Genomic DNA, 13,085 nt, shown 5'->3' with positions numbered 1-13,085 from the left:
CAGTGAGTCTGTCATTGGTGTAGAGGAAAGCTATTGATTTTTGTGTGTTGACCTTGTAACCAGCTACTTGACTGAATTTGGTTATTAAGTCTAGAAGACTTTTGGTGGAGTTCTTGGGGTCTTCTATATAGAGTATCATGTCATCTGCAAATAATGACAATTTGACATTTTCATTACCTATCTTTATTCCTTTTATTTCTTTCTCTTGTCTAATTGCTATGGCTAATGTTTCCAGAACTATATTGAACAAGAGTGGTGATAGTGGACATCCTTGTCTTGTTCCTGATTTGAGTGTGAAGGATTTCAGTTTTTGACCATTTAGTATGATATTGGCTGTTGGTTTTTCATAGATGGCTTCTATCAGTTTGAGGTAAAGACCATCTATTCCAATTTTTTGTAGGGTTTTTATCATAAATGCATGTTGGATTTTGTCAAATGCTTTTTCTGGGTCTATGGAGATAATCATATGGTTTTTGTCCTTGGCTCTATTGATATAGTGTATTACATTAATTGATTTTCATATATTGAACCATCCCTGCATCGCTGGGATGAATCCCACTTGATCAGGGTGTATGATCTTCTTGCTGATCTTCTGCATTCTGTTTGCCATTATCTTATTAAGGATTTTTGCATCTATGTTCATTAGTGAGATTGGCCTATAGTTCTCTTTTTCAGTTGGGTCTTTCTCTGCTTTGGGGATCAAGGTGATGTTTGCTTCTAGGAATGAATTTGGGAGTATTGCTTCCTTTTCAATTTCATTGAAGAGTTTAAACAGTAGTGGCAGCAGTTCCTCTCTAAATGTCTTGTAGAATTCAGCAGTGAAACCATCAGGGCCTGGGCTTTTCTTAGTTGATAAGTTTTTAATTATATTTTCAATTTCATTGGTTGATATTGGGTTGTTCAGAATTTTTAGGTCTTCTTCATTCAACTTTGGTAATTCATATGTACCTAGGAATCTGTCCATTTCTTCTGTGTTGTCCATCTTATTAGCATATAGGTTCTGGAAGTAGGTATTGATGATCCTCTGGATTTCTGCTGGGTTAGGGCTAGGGTTAGGATTGTCATCTCTTCCTCTTGGATTCTTCCCTTTACAAGGATGTAGTGTCCTCCTTTGTCTCTCTTAGTAGTGTTGGTTTGAAGTCTACTTGATCTGCCAAGAGGATAGCTACTCCTGCTTTTTTTTGGGTTCCTGTCGCATGCAGTATTGTTTTCCACCCTTTAACTTTCAGTCTTTGAGTTTCCTTTTGAATTAAGTGTGTTTCTTGTATGCAGCATATTGTTGGATTTTGCTTCTTGACCCATTCTGCCAGTCTATTTCTTTTGATTGGTGAATTGAGACCATTAATGTTGATGGTTATAACTGAAACGTATGGACTTGTCATTGCCATGACTTTTTCTTTTTGTTGGGTTCTTCCCCTTTCCATTTAATTTCTTGTCATGCCAGATGGGTTCATTCTGCTTTGCTTCCTGGGGTTGTGATCCTCAATGTCTGTTCCTAGGCTATTGTGTAAAATTCTTTGGAGTGCTGGTTTGGTATTCACGAAGTTCCTAAGGTGCTCTTTGTCATGAAAGTATCTTATTTCTCCATCCATTTTGAAAGATAGTTTTGCAGGGTACATCAATCTGGGTTGGAGGCTGTTTTCTTTTAGGGCTTGGAATATGTCACTCCAAGCTCTTGCCTTGATGGTTTGTGTTGAGAAGTCTGCTGTGATTCTGATGGGCTTTCCTTTGTATGTGATTTGTTTCTTTTCTCTGACTGCTTGGAGAACTTTGTTCTTCTGTTGTGTTTCTGGAATCTTAACAATTATATGCCTATGTGTAGAGTTTTTTTGATCAAGGCTATTTGGAGTCCTATATGCCTCACTTATTTGTATGTCAAGCTCTTTTTCCCTGCTTGGCAAGTTTTCTGCCATTATTTCTGTGAAGAGATTTTTTATGTCATCTGCACTCTCTCCTGTTTCTTCATTGAGCCCAATCAGTCTTATGTTATTCTTTTTTGCATCATCTAGCAGCTGCTGGATTGATTTCTCATGTTCCCTTATAATTTTGAAGCAATTTTTCTTTTCCTGGTCACTAATTGCAATCTTAGTTTCTATATCTGAAATTCTGTCCTCACATTGGCTCATTCTGCTGTGTAGACTTTCAATGGAGTTTTTCATGTCCTGGAAATCTATTTGCATCTGTTTTATGGATTCTATTTGTTTCTTATGTTGGGATTCCATCATGTTCCTGAAGTCCTCTCTAGATTTATGAATCATGTCTTGCACTAGGGGCACAATTTCTCCTGTTATCTGAGAAATTATTTCTGATTTCATTTTTTCCAGATCCCCTTTTGTTGCCAGTTCAGTGGGTCCAGGTGGTTGAGTATCAGAGGGTTCCATCTCCTTTCCCTTTGGGGTTGCTGTAGGTGATCTGGAAGTCTGGTTTTGAGACTTATTTACGTGTTTTCTCATTTCGACTGGGGCGGGGGCCTGTTAGCGCCTGCACAGATTACCTCCTCTGAGCTGGGTGAGGTGGGACAGGGGCCAGGAGCAGCGGTAGGGATGGTGACCCAAAAGCCCTTTCCTATGGGCTGGGAGCAGCAGGAGGGATGGTGGCCGGGAAACCCCTTCCTCTGGACCAGGAGCAGTGGGATGGTGGCTCAGAAGCCCCTCCCTCTGGGCCAGGAGCAGTGGGAGGGACGGTGGCCTGGAAGCCCCTTCCTCTGGGCCAGGAGCAGTGGGACAGAAGGTGGCCCAAAAGCCCTTTCCTCTGGGCTGGGAGCACCAGGAGGGATGGTGAACGGGATGCCCCTTCCTCTGGACCAGGAGCAGTGGGACGAAGGCTCAGAAGCCCCTACCTCTGGGCCGGGAACAGTGGGACTCCGTACCTTTGTCTGGTGGTCTGGTGTCCTCTGCGTCTTTGTAGTGTGGAATCAGGTGGCTGCCTGACTGCAGCGGGGTGATTCGGTGTCTTCTGCGCAACTCAGGACCTCCGTAGGGCGTGCACAGACCTGCCTGTCTGCAGCGGGCTGATTCGGCTTGTGTTCCCTGTGACTGGGGACCTTGGTAGGGTGTGGGCAGACCTGCCTGTCTGCAGCAGGGTGATTAGGCGTCTTCCACTTGACTCAGGACCTCTCGGTAGGGCGTGCACAGACCGGCCTGTCTGCAGCGGGCTGATTAGGCGTGTTCTGTGCGACTCAGGACCTCGGTAGGACATGCCATGATGTTATTTATTTATTTACTTTTTTGGTACCGGGGATTGAACTTGGGTCCTTGAGCTTGTGAGGCAGGCGGCGGAACCACTGAGCTAAATCCCTGGCCCACTTGATGTTATTTTGTATCATAATTATAACTTTTTAAAAGATAGTCTCCCTTCTTACTATTGCAGCAGGATTATTGCAAATTCAAGTTTGAGGCTAGCCTGAACAACTTAATGAGATCCTTTTAAAAAACAAAACAAGAGGGCCGGGATTTAGCTCAGTGGTTCTGGCGCTTGCCTGGCAAGTGCAAGGTCCTGAGTTCGATCCCAGTACCAAAAAGAAAAAACAAAATAAAAAACAAAACAAAACAAAATCCTCACAAAACTCTATAAAGCCCTGGGTTTCAATTGTAAGAGTCAGGTGAGAAGAGTAAAAAGTTTTTGTTTTTTTAATGTTCAAATATCCTGAGTCAAAGCTTGTAACTGGTTTTAGGAATAGAAGGAGGTATTCCCAGTTTAGAGTAATATAATTTTGGATAGCAGACACAATAAGATGAAAGAACATGATCAAGTTAAAATGGCACAACTCCATTCTACAATCCCTGTCTCGAAGATACCACTTTGCAATTCTAGGACTCACATGTAGAAAGAGCTGATGAAGGACCATTTCTTCCCAATTTTCATTATAAGGCAATAAAAAAAAAATCTCAACTATGCCAGCAGACTTCTCTTCTGGATTCGTTGGCTTATAACAGGTCATAAGCCCAAACTCAAATTAAAAACTGGCAAGGAGAATAGGACTACTTTTGAAAAACTGACTTTATGCAATCAATTCTCATCCCTAGTCACATGGAAATGGGTAGATATCTTGCTCTGCTAATAGAAAAAGAGTATGAGTACTAGGTGGTTAACAGACAGTATCTGTGGTAATTGAATTTGACAGGGAAGAGAACCAGGGTTTCTTAATTTGCATTTAGAAAGGGCTTTTAATAAAATTCTTCCCTCATCTACAAACCCTTTAATGTTTTATATAGATCCTTCGTTGGAAAAGAACCCAAATCAATAAATCCCTGATCTTTGGATAACTGTTCTAAGCAGATAAATGTTGAGGGTGGGGATCCACAATTTTAAAAGGTATGCTTGGCCTTATATAGTCAAAGGCTATTTTCTTTATGGAAAAATGCCAGAAATTTCAGGTGTGAGAGATCTCTGGACAAGTGGGAATTCAGGACATTCTCCAACTGGAGCAAGAAATACGAGCAATATTGTTTTCATTGTAAGAAAAATTTAACACAATACAAATGAAATGAATTACATTAAATTTAAATTACACAAGTGTCACAAATGTACTGAATTTAGAATGTTATTGTAGTAGGAACACACACACACATACACCCCTTGCGAGGCAATCAAACCCAGGGTCTTGTGCATGTTAGGCAAGGTCTCTACTACTGAGCTATGCCCACAGCTCCTATATCTATATTTAAGGCACATTCATAAGGCAAATTTCCTTTTAAAACTTAAGAAATATGTATTCAGTAATGTCAGGAATAAAGCAGAATCACAACAAATACTGTGAGGATTCATACATTGAGAACATTTCTTCATTTAATCGTCACTGCATTTAGGGAAACATATTTTGTTTTACACTACTACTTTCCATTGGATGACTCAGTCTAGTGGGGGAAGACAGACACCTAATATATAGTCCAAGGTGCCAAGTGATGAAACAGAACATCAAATAAGTGTATTTTGGGGGTGGGTCTTGAGAAAGGCACATAGGAGTTTGTGAGGTAAGAGATAAAGCAGGTGGCACAAATATATGACATTCCAAGGTTGTTAAATTGAACACTGATGGAAGGTAAGGTATTGGATAGGGCCAAATCTTATCTTTTCTCTCAAACACTAGGTTAACAGGTAATCTATGTGGATTAACTGCTACTTTTACTCTGCTCTCTTGATAAAGAAAGCTGATTGGAATAGCCTTCCACCACAGGTAAACTGTGTATACTGAGAAAAATACTGTTTAAAATACTAATGGTTACTAAGCAAATACACAGTCTGAATAGTTTCATTATTCCCTTATAATTAAGACTGCTCACTTCAAGCCTCCTTAGATGGCAGGCAATTCCAGAGCTGCTCTAGCTTATAAATTAGGGAAGTGAAAGTCAGAGAGGTGAAGTAACTTGCAGAAAAGTGGTAGGCCCAGAATTTTGGTTTAACGCCTGATTCTTATGTACATGGATGGGAATGATGATTACTTTTATTTATCTACTAGTCAGGGCTATAGGTTGTCCAAACATTTGGTAAAACTTATTCTGGTGGTCTTTGTGAGGATGTTCTTGGATGAGATTAACACTTAAAAAGACTGAGCAAAGCAGATTGTCCTCCCTATTGATGGCTCCCATCCAATCAATTGAAGGCCTGAATACAAACACAAAGGTTAACCTCCCTAGTTAAGAATTCCTCCTGTCTGATTGCATTGTACTGGGACACTGGTCTTTTCCTGCATTTGGACTGAAACTGAAATACTGGCTTTTTGAATCTCAAACCTGCTGGATTTGGTACTGGAATATATGCTGTCCATTTTCCTGGTTGCCAGGCTTTTAGATTGGGACTGGAATTATCCATCACCATCCCTGCATCTGTAGCCTGTTGATTCCAGGTCGTTTGTTTTGTTTTGGGTACCAGAGTGAACTCAGGACCTTGTACTTGCCAGGCAGGCACAGTGCCACTGAGCTACATCCCAGGTTCTAAATGTATAAAATGTGAAACTGTGCTAAGTAACTTTAAAAAAAAGTGTCTTTTATGAGCAATGATAGAACATTTTTGAGTCTATAATAGGTCATGCCTGGGGCTGGGATTTAGCTCAGTGGTTCTGCCTCCTACCTCGAAAGCGCAAGGACCCGAGTTCGATCCCTGGTACCAAAAAAAAAAAAAAGGAGTAACAAGAGGTCATGCCTCTACAACCATGAACTCAGTCCTCACAAGAGACTGGTACCATTTGATGGCTGTAAAAACTAATCCAGGCAAAGGAGATGCTACCACGTAACAGCTAGCTGGTTCTTGTTTTAAATTCAGGTGACTTTTGTGAATAATCAAAAACAGCAAAAGCAAAGACTGTCAGGCCAGCATTTTAAAATCAGAGAGATTAAAAAGTGAGATTTGACCCTACTTAGTTTTAAGACGGTATTATTATTATTCAAGGCTTAACTAAAACTGATACTGATATGGAAGCAGTAACCAAGTTTCTTGATGTTTCTGGAGCAAAACTTGACCTCTGATATGCAGAAATGCTCTTTGGACTTTCTGGTGGTGAAGGGAATTTTGGCCTCAGCTGGAACATTGGCAGATGGTGTGATGTGTACAGATGTCTACGTGTATGCAGTACACGAAAACCTAGAAACCATCAAGCCTTTGCTCAGGTACTACAATTACCTGGAGAAGGCTTCTGAAGATTAAATTAAAAAGCTACTGCTCTTTTTTTAAAGGGTTTTTCAGAAAGGAATAAGCTGGCTCTTTTAACTAGTGTTCTTCTGGCTAATGGGACACTTAAGCCACCCATTCTTCACAGCCATTATGAGAATTTGGTTAAAGAAAGGATTCAGCAACATCTGCTATAAGGCTCTTTACATCATAGATAAATTAAAAAACACTAAATACCCATGATCAATGATGGTTATGGTTTGAATCTATAACAGATATATGGTTCAATAAATAGAGTAATAGCTTTACCAGAGTTACTCAGTATTTAAGGAGGCTCTAAAGAATTTAAAAAAATTTATATACATTATTGATTTCCCCATTTTTTTCTCTAATGAGAACAATTCTAAACCAACTTATATTTACTATGTCCTATGTAAATGTTCAAGTCCCTGACAGTCTACCATAATACAATTAGAAAAAGAAGATAATCCTTTGTGATATTATTATGAAGTTCAGTGACAAAATGATGACCTGCAGGTCTTGTGCTTCTGGGGAAAATAGTTAAATGGGCATAAAATGGATTAATTTGGGTGAACTCTTCAGACATTTAAAAAAAATTGACTGCTGGATATAACAGATGGTTCTCACTAGAAAGAAAATTAAATGCTTTCACTACTTACAGGAATTACTGAATGCCAGGCACATATACAAGGCTAAAACGCAGAATACTTTTAACGAGTCTAAATTATTTGCACTTAGCATACCTAAGAATCAATGAACAGAGGAGTAATGAGTTAGAATGTCTGTTAACCTAGAATATTCCTTTTAGAAAATACTGTAAAACCAATATTTTAATGAGACTTGTATTTGAGATGTTACAAAGTTTAGCAATTCTGAAAGATTTTAACTAAGAATGATAAAAACAGGTGATATGTAAGATTTAAAACAGCAGTTTGGGAAATGTTAAGAATTTTACCATCACTCAGAAGAATTTAAGAATACATATTATGGGAAAGATTGTTGGCCTGTTTTTTAATTTATTGTTTTATGTATTTGGATTTAACTCTAGCTAGCAACAAACCTTAGTGAAGGTCACAGCAAATGAAATTTTCCTTACTGTCAAATTATATAGGATGAGCTACAAGTTCCTGATACGAGGGGAAAAAAATAGCAAACTAAATACTAAAATTTTTTTTTTTTGGGGGTACCAGGAATCGAACTCGGGACCTTCTGTTTGAAAGGCAGGCAGCAGCATCACTGAGCTAAATCCCCAGCCTGTAAGTACTAAATTTAAGCATGATTTTCTGCAGCAGAATATAAATGCCCAAACAATTTAAACATTTAAAATATTTGACCTTGTGCATATATAAAGTGAATAGTCTTATTTTTACAGCATTTCTATTAAAAAGAACAACTGCCAAAGCAATGGCTATATTTTTAGTAGCTTTGTAGAATTACATTTGCTATACATTCTAGGGCCAAAAAAAAAAAAAAATACCCAAACCAATTTGACTGATATTCTGCTTATCTTTTGAGACGCTAGTCCAAAATATGACAACTCTTGCCCTTCCTTGAATGGTATTCACTTTCTGAATACCCTTAATAACCTAGTATTCTTTTTTTTTCCACTACCCTGACAAACTCCAGGCTCCATGGCAGAGCTGACATAGGCCACAGCAGGATGGAGGGCAAATGTTTCCAATGCATGTATTTACCAAAAATAATGATTTTATCTTCCCAATTCTGATACTTTAGAACCTATTCTATGTAACATAAAAATTTTAATACAGTTAACTCAGTTTTTTCCCCTTAACTCATTTTAAGTGAAAATTTTATTATTTGATCTATATGGAAATACTTTTACTTGATATATAGCAAGTATAAATTAATCACATATTCAATTGAGATGCTCTAAACTTAGAATGCATACAAAATTATTACACATATTTCTCACTAGAAAAAACTGATAAAAAATGATATATAATATACATTTACAACTGGATATGTAAGAAAAAAACTTGCAAGGCTATAAACTAACTACTAAAAGCACACAGATTATAGGAGAGAACGAAATATTTAAATAAAGCACCAAACTGCAACTTTTACATGAAGATTAATTAAAACTAAGTTATAGGTTAAAAAAAAAGCCCTGAAACTTGGAGTTTCATTTAGAAATCAGTATTGAGTATACCATACAGTTTATAAAACTCTTTTGCATAAAACTTACGATCTCATTTGAGCTCTCAACACATTATGAAGCAGACACTATAACATACTTAGAGGTAGTGTATATCTGGGCATAGAATACTGTACTGGCTCTACAACATAATAACAATGTAAAATGTCCCTATCACATAGCTGTTGTAGTATAAAATGAGATAATGCATATAAACATTTTAATATAGTGCCTGGTAAAGGCTCAATAATTGCTAGTTGTTATTGTTATCATTGTTTTATAGGTCAAGAAACAACTAATAAAGATTACATTCATACTATCAGTATTACCTATGTTATTTACCTTTAACTAGAGTATTATCCTTTTGAACTATTTTTAAAGTTTATTTTTGCAGCTGAAAATGATATTTGAGTTTGACAGATTCACTGCTGTATCTCCAAGCTCTAGAAAGTATTTGGCAGAAGCATAAATGTGTCATGAATGAATGTTTAAGATAAAAAAAATCAACTTTAAAACATGTCCTTAATATTTGGATTCACTTTGCTCTGACATGCTTCCCTTTTCAGTATTAACTATATTATAACTAGTGTAGTATACAGTCATCTATCCATAAAATAGTTTTTTTCAAAAAAGATTCAGAGTAAGAAATAAAAGACTAAATAAGGCCTTGAATAGCTTTATTGAAATCTGTATAAATAAACATGCACATTTCAAATGTAAACTCAAGTGAACCCAAGTGCGACAAAATTTTAACCTCTATCATGCAAGAGGTTAGTTTACATTAAAAAAAAAAAAAAAGAAAAGAAAAGAAAAGAAAAAAGAAAAAAACCCAAAGCAGCTTTTAAAATACCAGGATGAAAAACCAGCTTTAATATCAAGGCATAAAGCAAAGCCACGATTTAACATACCTCATTTATCCTGGTCAAATGCATTTTTTTCTTTTTACTTTTAAATGCTAACATAAATAAATAATTTACCAAAAATGTGCACTCACAGAGTGAACTTTTATTTACAATACACAATTTATAATCTATTGTATTTGATTAGTTCAAGTGAAGAACATTATACTTTTTGCTTTAATAACAGTGGGACACAAAGCAATTTCTCAGGTAGTCAATATGTGAAATGTGCCCCAGCATTTAGATTTTCTATTAAAGGCAGTATTGTACGCCAATCCACAATACATTCTTTTAACTAGATCAAAGGGAAAAAAAGCAGCAAATGAAAATGTTTCAAATGTTCATACATATATTTGGCATCCTGGATCCTTGAATGTAGTGAACTAAAATCAAATTCAAGGTTTGTATGCTTTATATACTGTACAGGTTCTGATTCTGGAACATGCAAGTGCCATTTCTCTTATAACAAGTTACCTTCTGAGAAAAGCTGTAAGGCTATGGTGAATTCCATCAGGAACACACAAAGAAAGTTAGTAAACGGACCTACCTTTATAGCCACTGATTTAAAGGCTAGTATATGAAAAAAAAAATCTCTCATCTAAGCTTGATGCAGTTATTACTATGGTACAGAATAATATTGAGTCTGTCCTTATATTACAATAATTAGGAGAGCTGAACGTTGTCAAATTAACACAAAAATGGGGTTGAGAAAAACAGCAAAATTTTAAATTTTAGACCAACACCAGATTAAAGATACGCATTTTAAAGCAAAACAAAACTAAATGTCTAAAGAACAGATCCCCCTACTAGTAAAAAACACTTACATGTAACTGAAAAATGACTAGATGGATTGTGAAATCTAGAACCTGTTTCCATAGTGGCAGTAAGATGAATATTCTAGACTTTTAATGATAACACAAAAGGAAACTACTTTTTCACGATTGTTTCTTGTATCATGATTTGGGTTTTTAATTGGCCCATACTGATTACTAGAGACAGATTTGAAAATTTGGTTTTCCATGAATACTACTGCAGTATCTATGTCACACTGACACTGCAGCTAAATATAGTATTATATGGCAGCCTAATGTACATGAAGTAGTTATCGAAAAAGTAAGTTCAGTAATAGTTTTCTTGCAGTATTATTAGAGCAAAATAAATGACCAACATCCACCAATTTAATATTTGTCATCAATTAACTCATATCCGAAAAATTAAAGAAAACATAATTCATCAAAACAGCAGCAAACTTAAAAGGGATTTATTTGTGATTTCCTATATATATTTAGCTTGTAAATACAAGACTGTAAATGTATTAAGAGACAATTTCTGTTAAAGTTTTCATTGTGTTTCACTTCAAGTACTGCACAAGTTAAAATCTGATAAAGGATTTACATTCGGTTATCTGAAACTCCCCATCTCAGACTTTTGTTTTAATGTGGTGGGTAACTTCATTTTCATAGACACCACCAACAAGAAAGTCTCTCTTTTATGGCTTCTGGGACTTTCATTAATTAGTGTGCATACAGTTTTCATTTTCTATATCATTGTCATTATCATTGCTATCTTCATCACTTTCTAATGGGATGCCTGTGGCAGCTGAAGCACCTTTAGTTTCACGGTCAAGAGGGAAAAAGCCAGTTCCACTGAAAGTGTCTTGTCTCTGATAGAAGAGTACATATGCTGCTTTGGACTGTCAAAACAAACAAACAGTGTTAGAAAATTCATGATTCTTAAAGATCATACTAAATATATTAATTTTTAGCTGGCAACCAATTTTGGTGACAAAGCATAAATTAAACAAGAAAACCACATCTAGTCAAGCAGATGTTGTTAAAATTGACTATAAGATAATTTCTATATATAAAGGAAGAATGGTAGCTAAAATTAAAATATCTTATCCTCTTCTGTTATGATGAAATGAATGCAATGAACCTAATTTAACCTAGTCTGTCTAACATGAAATAGAATTTTATGCCTTTTTTCTTTTCGTCTAAGGAAAAGGTGAGCATCTACCTCATACTAGTTTCATCCTGTGTTTGTTCTAACTTTTCCTACTGTATGAAGAATATTTTCCATCAAACATCACTGTATATCTTTTGGGGGGGCAGTGCTGAGTATTTTTAATCATTGTATCTTTGATGAGTCCTTCTCTGCTAGACTTTTCTCTTTGACATTAAAAAATACAAAATTTTTTCCCTACCATAAATCCTCTACCATTCTATTTCCCATTCTAGCTGTCATTCTAGCTCATTCTAGCTCTCTTCCTCACAGCCAGGCTAATAGTCTGTATCAATTACTCTCTCTTATGCATACCACTCAATTCAATGTAATATAACTTCTGCCCAAATCATTCTAATGAAATGACTTTCACTAGAGTCAATAACCTGATAAAAAACCCAAATGGGGGCCAGTGGTGCCACTGCCTGCCTCGCAAGCGGAAGGTCCTGAGTTCGTTCTCCAGTACCAAAAAAACCCAAAACCGAAACAAAAAACCCAAATGGGTGCCTTTTTAAATTCTTTTGGTCAATTTTTCTGTCTCACCACTTTTCATCAAAAAGTTTTTGGCTTCTGTAACATCACTTCTCAGATCTACTCTTCTCTCTTCAGGTTCTCAGATGTTTCTGTGGCCTCACTAAATCCTGACCTTTACAAATATTATGTTGTGTCCTCAGCCTACCTTTCTTTCTCAGTTTGTATGCCCTCACTAGATGACTCATTAATACCTATCACTTCAACTGCTACTTAAGGCTGACAACTCAATCTTATAATTTACATCAGTTCTCACTCTTAAATGTCAGTCTTATTAGTACTACTTACTACCTGATGGAAATGTCTACAACATAGCTGTAATTCAGGCATCTCAAACTTCAACAGCACATTTTCTTCTAGTATTCCCAATCTTGGTGAATAGTGAAATAAGAATCATCTTCAACTTCTCTCTGCATTTCTCTTCCTTTTTTTTTTTTTTGGTACCAAGGATCGAACTCAGGACCTTGTGCTTGTGAGGCAGGCGGGAGAACCACTGAGCTAAATCCCCAGCCCTGCATCACTCTTTCTACATCTTTATTTATACTGCTATATTAATTCTGCACAGCTAGGATTAAGGAAAGGGCCACCCAGTCTGGTTTAAGGATTTTTTTTTTTTGGTACTGGGGATTGAACTCGGGACCTGGCGCTTATGAGGCAGGCGGCAGAACCACTGAGCTAAATCCCCAGCTATATTAATTCTATCCAGTAAGTATCTCAAGTTCATTCCCCATTTGCCTATTACTATCACTAATTTGATTGGTTAAATTACTGTGATAGCCTCCTCTTCTTTATTCAGTCTCTTCCAATCTATTTTCCTTAGTGTTCTCAGAGAGGTAAGACACAAATTCAATGTGATTGTACTACTGAACAAT

The 13,085-nt window shown here is 36.6% G+C and overlaps 1 protein-coding gene, 1 long non-coding RNA gene and 1 pseudogene across 11 annotated transcripts in view; 2 read left to right on the top strand and 1 right to left on the bottom strand.

The window, feature by feature from the left end:
• The window catches only part of LOC147823723 (uncharacterized), a 115,371-nt gene that overhangs the window by 17,557 nt on the left and 84,729 nt on the right, over positions 1 to 13,085 (top strand). Inside the window, exon 2 of the long non-coding RNA XR_015443413.1 lies at positions 7,818 to 7,883. This is a non-coding gene — a long non-coding RNA (uncharacterized LOC147823723). The remainder of the gene's footprint in view (positions 1 to 7,817; positions 7,884 to 13,085) is intronic.
• LOC101711001 (eIF5-mimic protein 2 pseudogene) lies at positions 4,361 to 6,856 on the top strand (annotated as a pseudogene).
• Positions 10,927 to 13,085, bottom strand: part of Usp15 (ubiquitin specific peptidase 15) — a 121,736-nt gene continuing 119,577 nt past the window's right edge. For all 10 annotated transcript variants that reach the window (XM_004861137.4, XM_087192348.1, XM_004861138.4 and 7 more), the window contains one exon: positions 10,927 to 11,374. In XM_004861137.4, the coding sequence (XP_004861194.1) occupies positions 11,192 to 11,374 (183 nt within the window). In that variant the 3' untranslated portion in view covers positions 10,927 to 11,191. The remainder of the gene's footprint in view (positions 11,375 to 13,085) is intronic.

The sequence above is a fragment of the Heterocephalus glaber genome, unplaced genomic scaffold (assembly GCF_053883595.1).
Source record: "Heterocephalus glaber isolate CG9 unplaced genomic scaffold, H.glaber_assembly_v1.0 deba00001569, whole genome shotgun sequence".
In the NCBI taxonomy this organism is placed as follows: domain Eukaryota; kingdom Metazoa; phylum Chordata; class Mammalia; order Rodentia; family Bathyergidae; genus Heterocephalus; species Heterocephalus glaber.
Note: the sequence above shows the minus strand (reverse complement) of the source record. Positions and strands in the feature narration are given on the sequence as shown.